Source organism: Chironomus tepperi, unplaced genomic scaffold (assembly GCF_022539635.2).
Source record: "Chironomus tepperi strain 1889 unplaced genomic scaffold, CSIRO-AGI_Ctep_v1 contig_445, whole genome shotgun sequence".
Classification (NCBI taxonomy): Eukaryota; Metazoa; Arthropoda; class Insecta; order Diptera; family Chironomidae; genus Chironomus; species Chironomus tepperi.
Window position 1 is genome coordinate 4,329,920 of NW_027226567.1, and position 18,132 is coordinate 4,348,051.

The window sequence follows — 18,132 nt, forward strand, 5'->3', positions numbered from 1 at the left end:
GTAAGTCGATGATTAATGAATAATTTTGATCACAGCAACCAAGAATTCTTTCATTTAATCCCAAATAGATTCCAACAAAACTCAAAAATCCCACCATCGCCTTACAACATCGCCCACGATGCATCAAATGTAAGCGAAAATGCTCAATCTACCATACAGCAGTCAAATGGAACGGTAAAGCAATCAATGCTTGACAAATTGAAGCTCTTTAACAAAGATAAAGAACGTTCAAAGTCATCAAAACGAACCAGTTCCAGTAGCGGTTTCTCATCAGCACGCAGCGATTCAAGTTTGAGTCTTAATAATGATCCAAATGCGACATCAACCACAAAGAATAAGAAAAATGATGCATTAAATAAAGTAACGTCATCATCGTCGTCGTCAACCGTCTCAACCCAAAAGTCATCAAAACTTTTAGCATCAACGAAGGGAATAAAGGAGACACCTGGACTTCCATCGGCAATTAAAATGCAATCAAAAAACGAAAATAAGAAGGAGAAAAGTATGGGACGTAATATTTCAGACGAGAATATAACAAAATTACAAAAAGTACCGACAGTAAAGTTTGTACCGCAAATTCAGCAAATTAATCAAAATGATCTCAGAATTAAGCAACCACTGCAGCCACAACAGCAACAGCAGCCGGTTTTACGAAAAATTGAAATTAGGACAGATATGAAGACAGGTCTTACACAGTCACAATTAATGCAACATCAACAACATCCAAAAGCAATCATACAACCGACACCGGTTACGACGAGCATTCCAAAGCCAATGGCTGCTATCAAGGGTACAAGTAAAATGATCCATAACGATATAAAGCGTGACGATGTTAATTTTGATGGTATGAAAATAGATAAGCAGCACATACAGCATCTAAATAATAGTAGTATGTCACTTAATAGTGAACATCATAAGATGCAAGTCGTTAATCCACTCACCATGAGTCCACTACATAATCAATTATTGATTCATGCAAAGACCAATGGTTCGTCGCAGTCAATGAGCGACAGTATACATTCAGCATCAACAAACAATCACTCAAATTCAAGTGAATCGAGTGTCATTTATCGTCCGAGTGCATCCGAATCAGGTGGATCTGAATTTTATCATTCAAATATGCCATCAATGCAACAGCATCGTAATCCCATACCAAACCGTAAAGTGGATCATTTTAATGATCCGTTACTAACAGTCGCCACGACAAATGGACATAAATTTAATACAATACCGTCAAAGATGAATGGTACAGCAATAGGAATTGGAAATAATCACATGACAACAACAATATATGAGAATGGTAAACAGCAGGGATCATCGGTCGTACCATTGCGTTCAATAATGCGAAATTACAATAACAATAATAATAATCATCATGTTACACTGCCAACTCGTGGAGCACGTGGTGGTCAGAATTTAGTAAATGGCTATTATGATGAACACAATCAGGGCTATTGTAGTGATGGTGATGCCTTACGTAAAACACAAATACGTTATACAGATATTGAAAATGGATACTTGTCTGAGGGTGGCGGAGGCGGAAGTAATGGTGTATCGAATCCACATCTCATGAGCATTTTTCGTAATCGACCGCAATTACCAATGACCATTGCTGAAGAAAGGTAAGGAAATAATTTTTCATAGACATGATTGAACAGTTTTTTTACTAGTGAGGTACGGGTGGGGAGATGAATGACTTTCGAGTGGGATTATGGGGATTTTTTTGGATGGAATAATGAGAATGGATATTTTTTGAGGTTATGGCAACTGTTGCTGAATTTTGTTATTTTTGTGATTTATTTTGACTGGATTTAGGTGGTTATTTTAGAAATTATACTAATTAGAATGGAATGGTTTATAGTCTGTTCAGGGATGTAGTTAGGAGTATACTGAGGGAAGAGGCAGAAGGTCGGTTACTCCAGCACATTGGTGCGCAACCTTCCATGTTTCGGGGGACATTCTGGTGGTTAGAATAGAACAAAACTGCACACGACATATGATACACTAGTGTGCCGCGTAGCACAGGTCGCTCAGCACTGGTCTAGCTCAAGTTATGATGACTGGTTTGCCCCAATGTACGTTTTGCTTTTTCCCAACTTTCCACGCTGCATGATCCAGGGGATATCAATTCAACGTACCTAGCCACAATTTGTGTGAAAAAGCAACTGCTCTAGCTCTAAACACTTGACCATTGGCGCTTTTTTGCTGCTTACACTGGTCTAGCAAATTAAACTGAATTTTCAAGCATTGGGTACTACATATGCTTTCTCGCTATCGGGCTCGGTGTCGGAAAAATTTCAATCCCGATCCCGATTCCGAAAATTTATCCTGACGGGGATTTTGAGAAAGCATAGTACTATATAGCCCATAAATATACCCTTGTCAGGTGTATAGCCTGGAGAGAGCCATTGGGGTAATTTATTTTAAAGTAAAATCGATCGAGCCCCCTTTCAAAATTTCCTAGTTACTCCTCTGACCCATGAATCCATCAAATCACTCCCAAACACCACAATAACCTTTAAAATTCCAATTAATAATTATCAAAAAAGCACCAAAATCCAATTCACTAAATTATAATAATAATTAGTTTCTAAATAAATTAGCCCAAAAATCATTCTCATGACGTCATTATCATGTTCATTTTCATCCCACAAAAACCATGAAAATAACAGTAATTTATTTCTTTTTGATGAATCATGCATAAAATAATATTTTTTTTTGGATGTTCACTGTAACTATGGTGGAATATCCTCTAAGGGCATTAACATTTAATTTTAATGTGCAAATTGGTGAGAGTAATTGAGAAAATTAAAGGAATCAAATCAAAAAAAAAATGTTTTGTGGTCGAAGCATAATGAGATGCGTAGTACATTAAAATTGAATATTATTGTGCTATTTATACAGGATTGCTAATGGTAAAAACCATCAAATGATGCTGCAAATGGTGAAAAAATATCATTTTTTTATTTTCAATCACAGAATGTGTTGACATGCGAATACCAAATCAAGAGGCGCTGATTTTTTTTTTCGGTGTCGACCAAAAAATGAAATTAAAATAAATGTCCTTTCCGGAGAGTTGGAAGGGATGGGGGGTCAATAGTAACACAGTCGATGAGATAATGGAATGAAAATTGTACTCGTGGACTGTCATAAAAACATGTTGACATCAGCATTCAGTGACAGCAATTTTCAAATAAACCTCAAAAATTACAAACATTTCCATTATGGAGACTGAGTTGGGGTATTTGGACTGAGAGTGTTTGGTAAATGTGACGCATTTTTAAGGATGATGCTGCATATGACATGCTTTTGGGGTTGCTCCTAAGATGTCGACTTTTGAGTTTGGTATTTTGGACAATTTTCCATTGGATATTCTGCAAAAATCTCAAAATTTTGAGATATGATCACTCAATTCCAATGTACGGTGATGGAATTGGAGAGTTGGATGTATGTGACGCATTTTGAGGGTGATTTTGGATATTACATGGATTTGGGGTTGCTGTTGAGGTAAGAATTTAGCTCAGGACATACCAATGCAATGTACCTAGTCACAATTTGACTAGAAACTGCAAAAATGCACCCGAATCCGACAAGATATTCCTATAATCAAGCCCAGATCGTTAGGGTTCGGTAGACTGACACTCTAACCACTAATCCACAGCTGCTTTTTGATTGCCAGCAACTCCAACAAGTCTTCCATCAACAATTACAATTCCCATATCCATACTCAATTTAAACATCAAATTCCCATCTTTTCTTGACACTTTAAATCCACTCAAGCAATTCAGCATGCAAGAATCCTTTTTCCTACACATTCAATCCGTTCCATTTATTGTAATTTCAGCATCAGATTTATTGAATTAGAAAATTCTGTCATGAAACTACATGACTTTACATATTTTTTTTCTTTCCAACATGTTCATACATTCTTCAGCATAAATCGCATAAAAAAATGATTTTTTTTTTCAATGTATTTATGAGAGCAACAAGCCACGCCATGCCATGCCTTAGTGTAAAATAAAATTTGTTGAGATTCTCCTTTTTTTTTTGTTTACAATTTTTACAATTTGCTGTGCATGCAAAAGATATAAAAAAATATAAAACCTTTTTTCAATGTTAACAGCAACACATGTGTGGATGATGCTAATTTCTCTTTAATCTGATAAGGCTTTTGTTGCATGGCTGCTCATTCAATTTAGTTGAGAATAAATTTTTCATGACATACAAAAAAAAAAAAGAAACGAGAGTCGTGTGGAAATTGCACAAATATTTTTCTGTTCTGTTACTTTGTTGCTGAATGTAATGTAGAGGATGTAAAAGGATTGTTTGAAAAAAGGATTATTTGAATGAGTGAGCTTTGCATTGTATGAGGCTAATAATGGACTTAAAATTGTATATAGAGAAATAAGGGATTTTAGATTGAGATGAAAATTGCTGCAATTCTTTTTGGAGTTTTAATCAAGCAAATTTGGGAGAAATTGCTTGGATTGAACGGGAAAATTAGGGATTGCAATGTATTCTGGAGTTGGGAATGGTTGATTTATGGGGAATATGCATCACTTAGGTTTTTTGGATCTGGAATATTCATGTACTCGTCATTTAGCATTGAGTTTATGTCTTTATGTCTGCATTCTTTTTACAAGTTGAGTTCAGAGAAGATAGGTGATAAGCTTTACCATTCCTATCCTGATTATAGTGATTCAGACAGGGATGTTTGGATGGGCTTCAATCTATCACTTCAAGGGCTTATCCCGTTACAGACCTCGGTTGCCAGAAGTTGTCATTTGGTCAGCTTTGAAGTCAGATTTCGGCTTTCCCAATCACCCAATTGAGTCGATATCTTTATCTGGAAAGCTTTAAAAGGAAGTGATCTTGTGTATAACATGCTTGCCAAGGCATCATAATATTGTTGACCATACTGAGAAGCACCAATTACACTTAGCAGTATCTTAAACCATCAGTGTCACAATAGAATCATCAGAGTTGTCTTAGAATCTAATTTCTTAAGAAACGTCATTTATGATTGACCCCACAGATTTAAAATAAAGCATTAAGTTCCATCCGAATCCCATCAAATCAGCAAAATCTTACAAAAATCGTACAAAATAAATCCAAAAGTATTTTTTCCTTAGTAACAATTCATAGATTCAATCCATCCATCCAACTCCTAATCCCCAAGCCTTAATTCAATACTCTCCAACAGAAAAATTGTTATCCGACTTGTTATTTTCTTATTGACAGGCTTGTTTTGAACCGAATCAAATATCAAATAAAAATGCCTTGCTTATTCAGATTTTTTTTGCTGCTTCAACTTTTGCCTTTTCACACATATCCTTTTACCCTTCAATTCAAAATAAATAAAAAAAGGAATTTCGCATGCCAATCATGTCCCTCAACAATAATGAGAAGTTCTATGGAGATGAAATCCAGAGTTTTGTGTTACATCCAACAAAAATTTTCACTCAATTTTTTCCTCATTTATTTTTTTAAATAACATTCATTGATTCATTTTGTTCATTCATGTGAGCAAATGAAAGGAATATACAGCATTGAATGACAGGCTAATCTCTGAGAAATCTTTTGATCCTTTTTCTTCTTCTTCTTATGTATTTTTTTCCTCATTGTCGAGTAATCGATTGATTTGGTAATTTTTGCTATTTTCATCGAATAAAAAAATAGAGTCGAATTGCTTCCTTCATTTGTGCTCTTTCAACACGAATGGAATAATTTTTCAATGTTTAATTTTAAAAATGGGAGAATTGGAAGATTTTGTTTTGGATGCATGGCACTGGTGGAAAATTGTTTGAGATTGTTGGGAAATTTAGGAGATATTTGAGGCAAATTTGAAGCTTGTTTAGGGTAGGGTGGCATTTTCAAGTTTTTTGCATAAGGTATGACTCCAGCATTATCAAAGGCATCAATGCTTCAAATTGAAAAGTCAGTTTTGAGTGTTTGTCATTCATATTTTGAAGCTTAGGCTCAATGATGAATTCAGATTGGAGTTTTTGGATTCGAATCTACGTTTGGCAGAACATTTTCCAATTTTGCAAGAGTTTTTAAAGAAGAACATCATCTAGACTTGTGAAAATAGACGGTCTTCTGCCAAATACTGCAAAGTATCACATTTCGTCAGCTTCAGAATCAGATCATAATTATCAAACAGTATATCTGAAAGACACACTGCGTAGAAGTTGGCGAAAATCCAGCTCCAATGATGATTTCACTCTAGTTCCAGCCCATATTCGATAAAATCCAGAATCGAGGCTTAACTTAACTAGCCAGACTCAGTGAAACCCAGACTCTGGCAAGAAATAAGTCACTCTAAGTCTGAATTTCATCGAATTTGGCCTGGGAATAGAGTTAAGTCGCCCACGGACCGGATTTTCAGCCAGTTTTACTTCGTGTTCTTTCCGGGATAATGCGATACAAAATAAATTAGCTATGAAATTGTTAAAAAAAAGCTAAATTTCATTCACAAGGCAGTTAATCAAGGAAAGGGTACGGATATTACAAATTTGTTACGGAATACTAATTTTGATTCGTAACTGTATTCCAAAGCGTTAATGTGGAGAGAATAGGGTCTGAAAAAAACTATTTTTAGCATCACATAATTCCAGATCATTCCCATTCCAGAATGATTCAAGTTAATGTAAATAAATTCACCTGACTTTGATCAATTGAAAGCGAATACTGAAGTCAGTTCAACACAAATCAACTCAAAAACCACAAAAACATGATTGACATCAAAAAACAAAATTCCTCAGCCTCACTTTCCATTTGATTCTCATTCTAATCAAATTACGCTCACCTCAAAGCATAATTCAATTTTCACAAAAAATTTTCACCACCAACGCCAATATTTTTTGTATTTTTTTGAAAACCCACACAATAAGTTAAAAGAAAATTTCTCCCCTCAGTGTACATGTAACACAAATTGCTTTGACATTGATGATTATTATGTAAACTTGCCATTTTCATGCTCGCTGCTCTCTTTTTTCTGTCATGTTTGAATCAAACAAAGGGAAAAATGAAAATTGGAAAAAAATGAAATGAAATTTATTGATTCATGTTGTGCTGTAAACGGAAGAAGGAACTGATGACAAATGTTGAAGGAATCATGACGGAGTTCGAGGGAAAATTTCAAATTGAATTTTTTTTTTGCTCATCTCAATTGCAGAATTTGATATTAATAATCGAGAATAAAGACTTTCGTCACCAATATATACCATATTTCTGGGATTAAAACAAGTGGAAGAGCTGATATGACAACAATTCATGTCATAAACAATTCAACTTAAATGCGACATTCACTAAACAATTGTTGTCTGCATCATCCCCACATATTTATAGAACTATATCACTTTATTCCTCTCATGCTCAATTTTTTATGTATTTTTCATAAATATCACAATTGTGAATCAAAATGAACTTTAAGTGCCATACCAAACAGATTAAAGTATTATTATTGTCGTTATGAGCATCGATATTATGCTCGAAAAAGTTTATTTTTTTTTTATATCCTTAAATACATTTTCTTCTTCTTATGGTTTGCCTATATTCCCCGCTCCCGTTTATCATCATCATCAACTGTCAATGATTGTGCGTAGAGATATGAACAGTTGTGAGTGCGTAATGTATAACAATTCTTAAAGTGCTACCAGAAATAAATAACAAAACTTTTACATCGTCTTCATCGTGCTGTATTTTGTCTTCTTATTGCTTCACAATATTTGCACATAAAGATGGATGTGTTTTGTTGTATAATTTTGAATTTTGGTTGGTTTAGAGGCATGGAACTCTAACGGACAATGACAATGGTGATTAAAATGTATCTGCTGATTAATATACTCACTTAAGTGAGCTTGCTTGTGAATGTACTCACTTAAATGAACCTGCTCATGAGTATTCTCAACCAACATAAGTTAGCATCTTCAATTTTGAGAGTATACTTATATGCTAGCTCCTAGTCTGCCGCTGAAGAAAGATTAAATATAAATTGGAGCTAGATTGACCTCTGACAATATACATTTGATTCCTCAATTGTAGTTTTGATGTCCTCAGAAGATCTTTTTGAGTCGTGAATGAAATTTGAAGTATTTCATCAACTAGATGACTTTGTAACGGAACTAATCTCTATTGAATTAGGATTAGGAACACTACATGTTACTTTAAGTTCTTATAACTTACTAGGGCTCGTCCAAAGATGCAGACCTCCAGCCTTGGATGAAATATTAGGTATAAATAGGGTTTTCGATCCCGGCATTGAATTGTATGTAATCCTGGGACTGAAAACTCTAGGTACAGCCGAAAACCATAGGCCTTCGAATCCAGAATGCAGGAAATGCAAGCTTATGGTTCTTTACCGTACCCTAAAACTTACTCATGTCTTTGAAATGAAGAGATTATCCAAATCAGTTGAAAAACTTAAGTTTCTGTCATTTCCAAGGCATTGACACTATTCATCCGCTTTCATCCGGCCCATACAATCTTGTATGGAGATGAAGAATCCTTTCATCCGGATAAAACGTATGTCAATGCCTTAATCATTTCCAAGCAATTTTTTTGGTACCATAAAACACCATAAATCGCCAAACTTAACGTGACATCCTCCCTAGTGCTCCAAATAAACCAAAGCAAGAAAATTCTGTCCTCCTTTTCTTGGGAGCAACAAACTTTGTCTACCCAAAAAAAAAAAAAGTAATATTTCCTATTACTCTCCAAAGACTCCAACAAGAAGAAGACACATTTTACCCTCAAATGAGAAATTTATTTTCAAATGTCGCAGCACATACGCATAATATATTACATAATATACATTTTTTTCCTATCATATTCATATTACAAGTGAAACAGCTTACCAAAAAAAAATAAACGAGGATGGAAGGAGAAGAACCATGAAAAAAAAAAGTTATTGTAATAGAAAATTGAATTGACAAAATTTATATGCTCATGTGAGATATATGGTCCATAATAATGCATGTAGAAAGTATATAAATATGGAGATTGTGAAGTGATCCCTATTATTAATCGGAAAAAAACTTTATAGCTATCGTACTTTGATGTACAGTCCTTTTTTATTAAAGTCAAATACGAAACGACAATGGGAAGTAGACGGAAAAAGCTCCTTTTGATCGATACTGCGTGAAATTGCTTTGTACATGATGATTTATTGGCAAATTGACAAAATGTTTTCTTTCGCATGCTTGTCAAGGATTTGTCGTATTTTTAGAGTAAACATAAAGGAATTTTTATGAAGATTGCCTTTTGTCAAACGATAAAGTTTGTTGATTTGATGGAGTTTCTTGCTAAATGGTTTCAACATGATGAGGATAAATTGAAAATGGTGATTAAAGTTGTCAAAGACGATGGAAAAGGCATTTATAAAAATAATATTTGGGATAAGGATGATGGAGTATTGTTGGATATTGAGTTGATTGGAAATAGCTAGTTGCTGCTGGAGATTGAGTTGATTGGAGATAATAGATAGTTGCTGCTGGTTGATTGACATGAGGAAATGAACTTTTTTGAAAGAATGAGCTTAAAAAGCTAGTTTAAAAAATGTCGATCATGAAGCTTGAAAGCTGGGAAATGAGCAAGACTATTATATCCAAAATCTACAGTTAAAGCTCTTTCCCGAGCAGAACAATTTGGCAAATTACGTTTTTGACTGTAAAAATTGGTCCAAATCAGTCATCGCGACGCGGTCAGCGCTACATTCTCTAACAGACAAAGAGACTATTTTTAGGTATCACAGTGGCATTTAGACATGCTCTTTGCCTGTTGGGGTTCACATCTTGCCGTTATTACAGCAAAGTATAGGTGTCCAAGCAAACACGTTGTGCTGTTCGGCTTCGTCAAACCTAGCAGTCCTTAGCTGACACAAAAGCTGAATCCAAACATCATCCACATCCCAATTTCCTCACAATTAATAGCAAAACTCCCCTTATAATATCTCTGAATTATTAAAACTCCATGAAACTCAATATTCAAGTCATCAACCCCAATATCTCCAATAACAACATCAATATCAATACTCCAATCATTATTCTTAAGCTCATTTCCTTATTCCATTAAAATAATGACAAGAGGAAAAAACTTTTTTTTCATTCATTATTCCGTCAGATTCCATTCAGTTTGACTCACCACACGATACAAGTGGCTCCTTAAATCTCATTGTTTCATCATTAAATTATGATTACAATCAATATTTTTCCATAAGAAAATCAATTTAGAATAATTTATTAACTTTACTTCCTTACTTGATGATCAAATAGAGAAAGAAAGTTCTCATCATGAATATCTGATGACATCAACTTTACATTAAAAATTTATGCATGACTGCTATTACTAGAAGCATTCAAAATTTGATTTAAATTTGATTATGCTTCTATCATGACATTATAATGATGAACAGATTTTCTGATGCTATAGTAAGTCAGCAAGTCATTCTTCATATTTATTGCCCGAGCAGCACACTGTGGTCGCTGTGGCATCACTTGACAGCAACTTGGGAGTCGCTGTTCATACAATAATCCCAAAGTTGCCCTGATCTCACCGGTACGACTGATTCCGACCCATTTTACAACTAAAAATGCGGTTCTCTTTGTGCCGCTCGGGTCAGATGATGTCTTTCAATGATGAAATTGAAGGAAGCTAGTTAAAGACTTCTTACTGATTTACATAAAGAGAAATTTCTTTTATCCTTGCCATTCACATGGCAAATGCAATAGCTAAGCTTTTGTTTTGCTTCCCATACAATTTTTACATTCAATGTCGGCTTCTTTGTTCCGTTTTTTTTTCTTGATAAAATTAATATCCAGCTGTGATTAGAAAATGTTACACGGTGGGATGCTGGGGCTTATTATGTTTCTGATGAGATAGAATGGAATTTCCTTATTTTGTTGAATTTTTTTGCTGGCGTTGGAAATTTAATAAAGGTTTGCAGCTTTAAAATGCATAAAAAATTGAAATTTTACTAAAAAGTCATAAATCAAATAAATCATTAAAGTCAATTGACTTAATTAAAGGGTAATTAAAATGAAAATTATTTGAAGAGAGATGCTTCATGCTCAATTAGCGTCTTTTATTTCAATGTCGAATTGTTTTTCTTTTGTAAAATCACTGAATGGTGTAAAATGTGACTCCGTTGAGGATTCTTTAATTGGTTTTGAATGGGTTTTGGTAGTTTTTGATGAATATTATGTCAATAAAAGAGATGGGCTCGTTTAAAATTTATGTGAGGCTGTCAAGATAGCTTTTTAAGGGTATGATGCGGGAGAGACGGGACATTTTATCCTTCATAAAGCTTAAATTGCTTTAAAATGTTCAATAATTTGTTTGAAATTAATTGATTTTTAAGCTTATACTTTTAATGCTTTAAATGTCACAACTTTGACAAATTCTGAGTATAATCTACTACATTCTGGAAGAACTAACACTTAAGTAACTTTCTAAATAGCTAAAATCGGTTAATTGATCAAATATCTTGCACTGACTGGCGTATCTGTATCATAGTGCTAGATTTATTGCGATAATAAACCAGATATAAACCAAATTCGTCATCAAATGTGAGTCCCGACGGTCTAGGATGAAATTGTCAATTGATAAACCAATTTATGGAATCCGGGATTGAACATGCTCTACTATACTTATCCCGAAAAGCAAATTATGCAAAAATCTCAGACAATCAGGCCCTAAGCCAGTGTGACTCAAGCGCCAAGCCAGATCAGACAAAATTCGACAACAAGCCAGAGTCAAGGCGACCTACACTGGATTTTTGTCTTTGTATCGGGTATATGTCCTCACAAACTCAAAAAAAGACCAAAAATTTGATAAAATTGCTTGAAAAATTCCAAAAAACCTTCATTAAACTTCAATTTGACCTTCTATGTCCATTCTATGTCTAAAAATACCCCACATCAACTCATTGAATTAACTTTACAACCAAAAAAAGTCTTCTTGAAAAAAAAAAACTTTTTAATGGACGATTAATCCAATTACTCTAGATACAAGCTTTAAATCTTTACAAAAATGTCAAACTTTCTGCAAGATTTCCTATTCTTCCTTTTTACCTTCCATAAAATGTCCTCTTTAATAACATTTTAATGTTGCGACCACTAAAATCTCATAAATTTCTAAAGTCAAAAAGAATTTCATCATTCCTTAATTTTCCACCAAACCATTTGACATTTTGAAAATTTATGTCTTTACATACACACATACAGCATATTTTCCATTCATGTTAAATTTCCGTTTATTGATCACAATAGCGTAATTATACTGAAACGTTTATTATGTGATGAATGTGGAAGTAAAATTTATGGGCTGATGCTTCATAATTTATTCCATGCCTTTGATGGAAATAAAAGTGTGAAAATCTTTGCATATAAAAATGCTTTTTTTATGTCTATCAAAATGTACACACATGTTGGATGTAAATGTTTTATTGAATACATATTGAGTATGTGGAACTCCAAAAAATGAGATGAATTTTGGGTTATAAAAATTGAAAATTGAAAATTGAATTTTATTCTCAATTCCAACTTTTATGGACGTTAGGATTTGAAATTTTGATGAGATTGTGAGCTTTCCACCATGACATTTGGTGGACTTCCAGTTCAACATGAGTGAGATTCTCACCACAATACTTTAGATTCTCAGCAATTCTCTTCAAAAATTCACCAAAATGAGAGAAACATTTGAAACTCATTCAAGAGAATTTCCAGTGAGAGCCGCACTTCCAACGGAACAACAGACTCACTGAAACACTTTTCAGTTCCATTTCCATTCCATCTCACTGGAACACCCTTAAATATTCACCACATACTCAATATCTACATAAATTTTAATTCATAAATTTTTCTGATGAATTTTTTTCATTCAAATTAATTTTTTCGGAAGTAAAATTTTATATTCATCACCAAAATTTATTGGAGCCAGCTCAGGAATTCAAATTCACAATCAACATCTCATCAAATATTCAATTGTTGTAAAAGTAAGCAACAGTTGTCATACTGCAAAAAAGGAAAAAAAGTCACACTGATCCATATCGATGATTATTAAATTTTTAACCCCAAAGATATCACGAACGAGACTCGTGTGTAACCTAATCCTTGTATCGATTTCTTGTCTTCTCACAAAATAAAGTCAATGCAAAGAAGTCGAAACGGAAGTGTGTGTAACAAGCAATAAAAAAAAGAGAATGTTTGCTTAGTTCTTGTGTATCTTCCGACACACATATTACTTACATTGGGGGTAAAATACCTTAAGGAAATGCATGCATGAAGATCTTGAATCTAAACATAAAGCACAGACATTGGATGAACGAAATGGGTCATGAATATAAAGTAAAATGAAGTAAAATGCAGATAACGAAGATGGAAAACTTTTCTTGATGATGATGATGATGATGATGCTATTCACAGCTCAGTATATCTCAGCAGCACTATATATTGATTACACGTGAAAAAAGGGATGTTATATGAGCATGTCGACAGTAAATTTGAATAAGTTGTAAAGTTATTGTATCTGGGTGATTAAATGGGAATTTTATTTTATTTTTTTCTTTATTCATGCTTGAGCTTTTGTTAAGAACAAAGGAGTGAAGCTAGCATAGAATTTTTATAGAATATGTGAATGTTATTGCCAAGTTACTGCAGTAAATTTTCTTGGATTTTTTTATTACTCTGAAATTTGTTGGATTTTATGGATGGAAGCTTAGTTAAATAGCTGTGATCTTCTTCGGATATTAAGGATGGTTTATGTTATGGGTTGATCTGTTAAATATTCTTTAAATCTACCTATGGATGTTGTAATTTGGAGCTTGGAGTTGAGTAATACTTACTTAATACTTACTTACTTACTTGCTTGCTTACTTCACTGGCCATACAGATCAATTGTGGTGATCCATGGATCCATGGTGATAGAGGTATAATTGGGATGGGAAAGTAGAGCATTTTTACGGGGAACCAAGATTTATGGGCCTGCCCATGGTTGAGATCTAGAAGAAAAAGACATCCTGGTGCTCCAAAAGCAACATGTCGTAAGACGGGAATGAAGGAATGCCAGTTAGATGTTAAAACTGAGAATTTGTACACTTTTTTTGATTCAGCCAGCAATAGCGTCAGATAGAAAGCCTTTTGTAGTAACCTAGACTCTAAGTCTGAGCGTATTTCCAGTAAATAAGATTTGGGGGCACAAAATTGGTCATTTTAAACATTTTCTTCAGTCGCTAAGAAACGTCGCTGCATCAATTATCAAAAATAAGCCTGGAATGTCATTTACAATTGAATGACTACATTTGAGTCCTTTAGATCTCAGTCAGTCAAACTAAAAACTCCAACTCCTTCAAATATCCATAATAAGCACTATAAAGTGTGGGAAAATATTCATCTCCTTACTTCGTTCACCCTCCTCACTCTATTTTATATACTCACTCATGTAATCAGTCAACATGATCTGAATAAAAATTTTCTCATAACATCTTCTTGTAATTCATGTATGTAGATGTAGAACGAGTAAAGATGGAAACTTAGAAAGTCCCGAGATGGATGTAAATGCTGAGAATTGGAATCAAAGGGTATGTAGAAATTTCAATTTACAACATTTATCTTTTTTTTTACATTTTTAATCCCTTCCCACCAGCAAAAGCAATCAATTGCAATGAAAAATGCCAACAATCCAAAGTCACGTGTCAAAAGTGTTCCACAAAATTTCGGCTATACGAAAAAAAGTAACGGAAGTGCAACAGCAATGGAGGTATCAACAAATGGTATGGCATCAAGAACGGCAGCTGTCTCTGCCGTTCCACGAACAAATAAACTTGGTAAAGTGTCAGGTGGTACACAGACAACGACAAACGATTTTCAACAGAGTGAGTTTCGTGAGATTTTCGTCACATACCCAAAAAAATGTGTTGCTGTTCACACGAATGACTCTCTTTTCTATGTCTTTTTTTAGAAGCAATGCAGTACAAGAGTTACTCGCTGAATGGCCCCGGAGCAGCACAACTTAGTCAATCAGTTAAAGACAGGTTTGCATCGGGAACAAATAGTTTGCCAAAATCCGGTTTAGATATGCATGCTTTTCATGCTAGGTTAGCCATAAAAAATTAAACAAAAAAGATTTTTTTATTTTCTTTGCAAAAAATTTTTTCATTTTACTAACAAAAAAAATATTTTTTTACTTAATTCCTAAACTTTATCCTTCTTATTAACCATAAAAATCATCAATTTTTTTGCTATCTGTAATCTGTATTAAAACAAAAAAATTTAGAATGGCTGCTAGTCGTGCATCATCAAAAATTAATGATGGTAGTCTATCCGATACGTATTCCGATATAAAAGATTATAGTTCCTATTCGATGTGGTTAAGGCATAGTAATACATCAAGTAGATTATCAGATGGTGGTGAATCAATCGATAGTAGCATGTCTTTATTGACAAGAAATCATAGATTGATTCAACATCGAAATTCAACGCAGTCGCCTGGATTAAAGCTTAATAGAAGCAACAGTATAAGGTATTAAATATTGAGTTTTTACTTCCATCATCCTTATTTTTTATATTTTGTGAAGTATTCGGAAATATTGGAAAGTTTTGAATCATTTTTTGATGTGGTTTTTTTTTTCTCGGAATAGAATGAGAGAATATGAAATATTTGTGGGAAGTATGGAGGCTTGTGGTGTGGAATCAAAAGTGAATGTTTTTATTATAAAGCTTTTGTAATGTTATAGGGATGGGGATGCTTGACATATCCATATTTGCTGATATATTCATATTTCCTGTGGTTTTTTTTCATAAAAATTCTTTAAGAAACCGGAAAAAAATTGAAGATTTTTAGGCTTGTATGAGATAAATGTAAGAGATAAGCGAGTAACTTGTTATACTATATAAAATGTGTCTGATTCATGACATTGTCAGTCAGTTGACAGTTTTGAGGCCTAATCAACATGATGTTAAAATACATTTTGATCACTTCTTAGTCAATCAAAGTGTATATGTATTTTGAGAGTCATATTTACTTACTGTAACCAAGCTACAACATATATGGAAGTTAGGTTACAACAAAATGCTTTACACTTGACTATGTTGCTTGCTCTGTGATTTAGTTGTAAAAATTCTCTGCCCGAAAGTTAAAGTTGACATTCTTTAATCACTGTTCTGTGCCATGTAGCTTTTGAAGCTCCTGGACATTTATTTTGCCGATCCCAATCAAGGACGGTGTGACAAACTTGTGTTTCTGTCCCAGAGTTGACATTTTCTCTTAGACAATCAATGGTAAAGCAAACGACATTGTAAGACAAACTTTCTCAAATTAAGCTACGCGATACAATTGTATATCGGTAAAGCGTTAAAGCACTCAGATGGGTCGCAAAATTAATGGCGACATCCCTTACTTACCTCTTTCTTACTTGCCTAACTAGACAGATCAATTGTGACCCATGAGCTCCCATATATGTCGCCTAAAACTAGCTCTAATGCCTCTGTTTGCCAATTCCAAGTCATGACAGACGTAAATTGCATTCCAGTATAATAATGCTCGAAAAAGTTTGAAAAACACTAAAATAAGGCTATGCGAGTAAATGAACACATTTATCATCATTTTGCCACAAATGCCATTTCGTCCATGTTCAGAAAATGACAAAATATAGCCTAATATCTCATCTTAAGAATGGTTCTGTCTATAACCCTTCAGTCTTGTCTGAATATTCTCAAACATTCAAATCACACCATGAATCTTCCCAGACACATCAAGCCACCTATCCCTCTTCAAATTCTCTTAATTCAATTCAATTCAAAATTTCTTATTAAATTTTTGGTTTAATCAAAAATTCATCATAATTTTGAATGTGTCAAAAGTTTTTTTAATTCGTCTTATAATTTTTAATTTTTGTGAATTTTTTAAACAATATTTCTAACACCAATTTTTAATCAAAATAAACAATAACAACACAATGAACGACAATAGCTATCTGCAAGGAATCCGGACATATCCAAGGTATTTTCATTCATTACATGCCAAAAATATATATAATGCATATGCTTCATGCTGAGCTTCAAAAAAAGTACAAAAGACTGACTGCCAAAAAAGCATATAATTTGCACGCCACCATACAAATATTCGGCCTACAACTCACACGCTACTTACTATTAGTTAACTAAACGATTCTATTATAACTTGTTATATCCAATTAGTTCTTTATTGTGCTTGAGCTTTATAGTTTGCAGAAAATGTTTTATAATATAGAATTTATTGCATGCGATATATTTTTTTCCGTTCTCATGACCTTTCAACTTCCTATTTAATGCATGATGTCTGAGAATTATTCTCAATCATTTTTCTTGTCCAAATCAGCACAAAAAAAGAAATTTTTCCATCCATTCTTATAAAAAATGATTTTTCATTTGTCATGTAGATCTACAAAATCAGAAAAAACATATCCATCAATGTTGAGTCGTGCTATAATGCCATCAGCATCGAATGAGATAGAAACTGAACCATATTACTGCTTACCCGTCAATGGTAATGTACCATGGAGTCAACCCACGTCACCGACGCCACGCAATTTAACGGGTCTCATATCGCCAACGCAGACAAATTCCCATAGACTTGTTTATCATAACAAGAAAAATGATGAAGGTAAGATATGAATGAACTAGTGTATCGGGTAGAAACCCAATGCGGATATATTCACACCGTTCCATAAAAAGTCTCGCGGGTAGGCCAAGCTTCGCTTGGCAAAAGTTTGAGGGATCAAGCTCCAGCGGGTAGGCCAAGCTTCGCTTGGCAAATGTTTGAGGGATCAAGCTCCAGCGGGCAGGCCAAGCTTCGCTTGGCAAATGTTTGAGGGATCAAGCTCCAGCGGGTAGGCCAAGCTTCGCTTGGCAAATGTTTGAGGGATCAAGCTCCAGCAGGTAGGCCAAGCTTCGCTTGGCAAATGTTTGAGGGATCAAGCTCCAGCGGGTAGGCCAAGCTTCGCTTGGCAAATGTTTGAGGGATCAAGCTCCAGCGGGTAGGCAAAGCTTCGCTTGGCAAATGTTTGAGGGATCAAGCTCCAGCGGGTAGGCCAAGCTTCGCTTGGCAAATGTTTGAGGGATCAAGCTCCAGCGGGTAGGCCAAGCTTCGCTTGGC

At 34.3% G+C, this 18,132-nt stretch overlaps 1 protein-coding gene across 8 annotated transcripts in view; it reads left to right on the plus strand.

Moving 5' to 3' along the window:
• Positions 1-18,132, plus strand: part of LOC139098383 (protein sickie-like) — a 215,028-nt gene that overhangs the window by 141,982 nt on the left and 54,914 nt on the right. For 4 of the 8 annotated variants that reach the window (XM_070650570.1, XM_070650562.1, XM_070650565.1 and 1 more), the window contains 7 exons: positions 69-1,622; positions 14,506-14,578; positions 14,644-14,872; positions 14,959-15,094; positions 15,274-15,519; positions 16,969-16,998; positions 17,417-17,640. In XM_070650570.1, coding sequence (XP_070506671.1) covers positions 69-1,622; positions 14,506-14,578; positions 14,644-14,872; positions 14,959-15,094; positions 15,274-15,519; positions 16,969-16,998; positions 17,417-17,640 — 2,492 coding nt within the window. The remainder of the gene's footprint in view (positions 1-68; positions 1,623-14,505; positions 14,579-14,643; positions 14,873-14,958; positions 15,095-15,273; positions 15,520-16,968; positions 16,999-17,416; positions 17,641-18,132) is intronic. The other 4 variants (XM_070650564.1, XM_070650563.1, XM_070650566.1 and 1 more) reach the window with 4 other exon arrangements.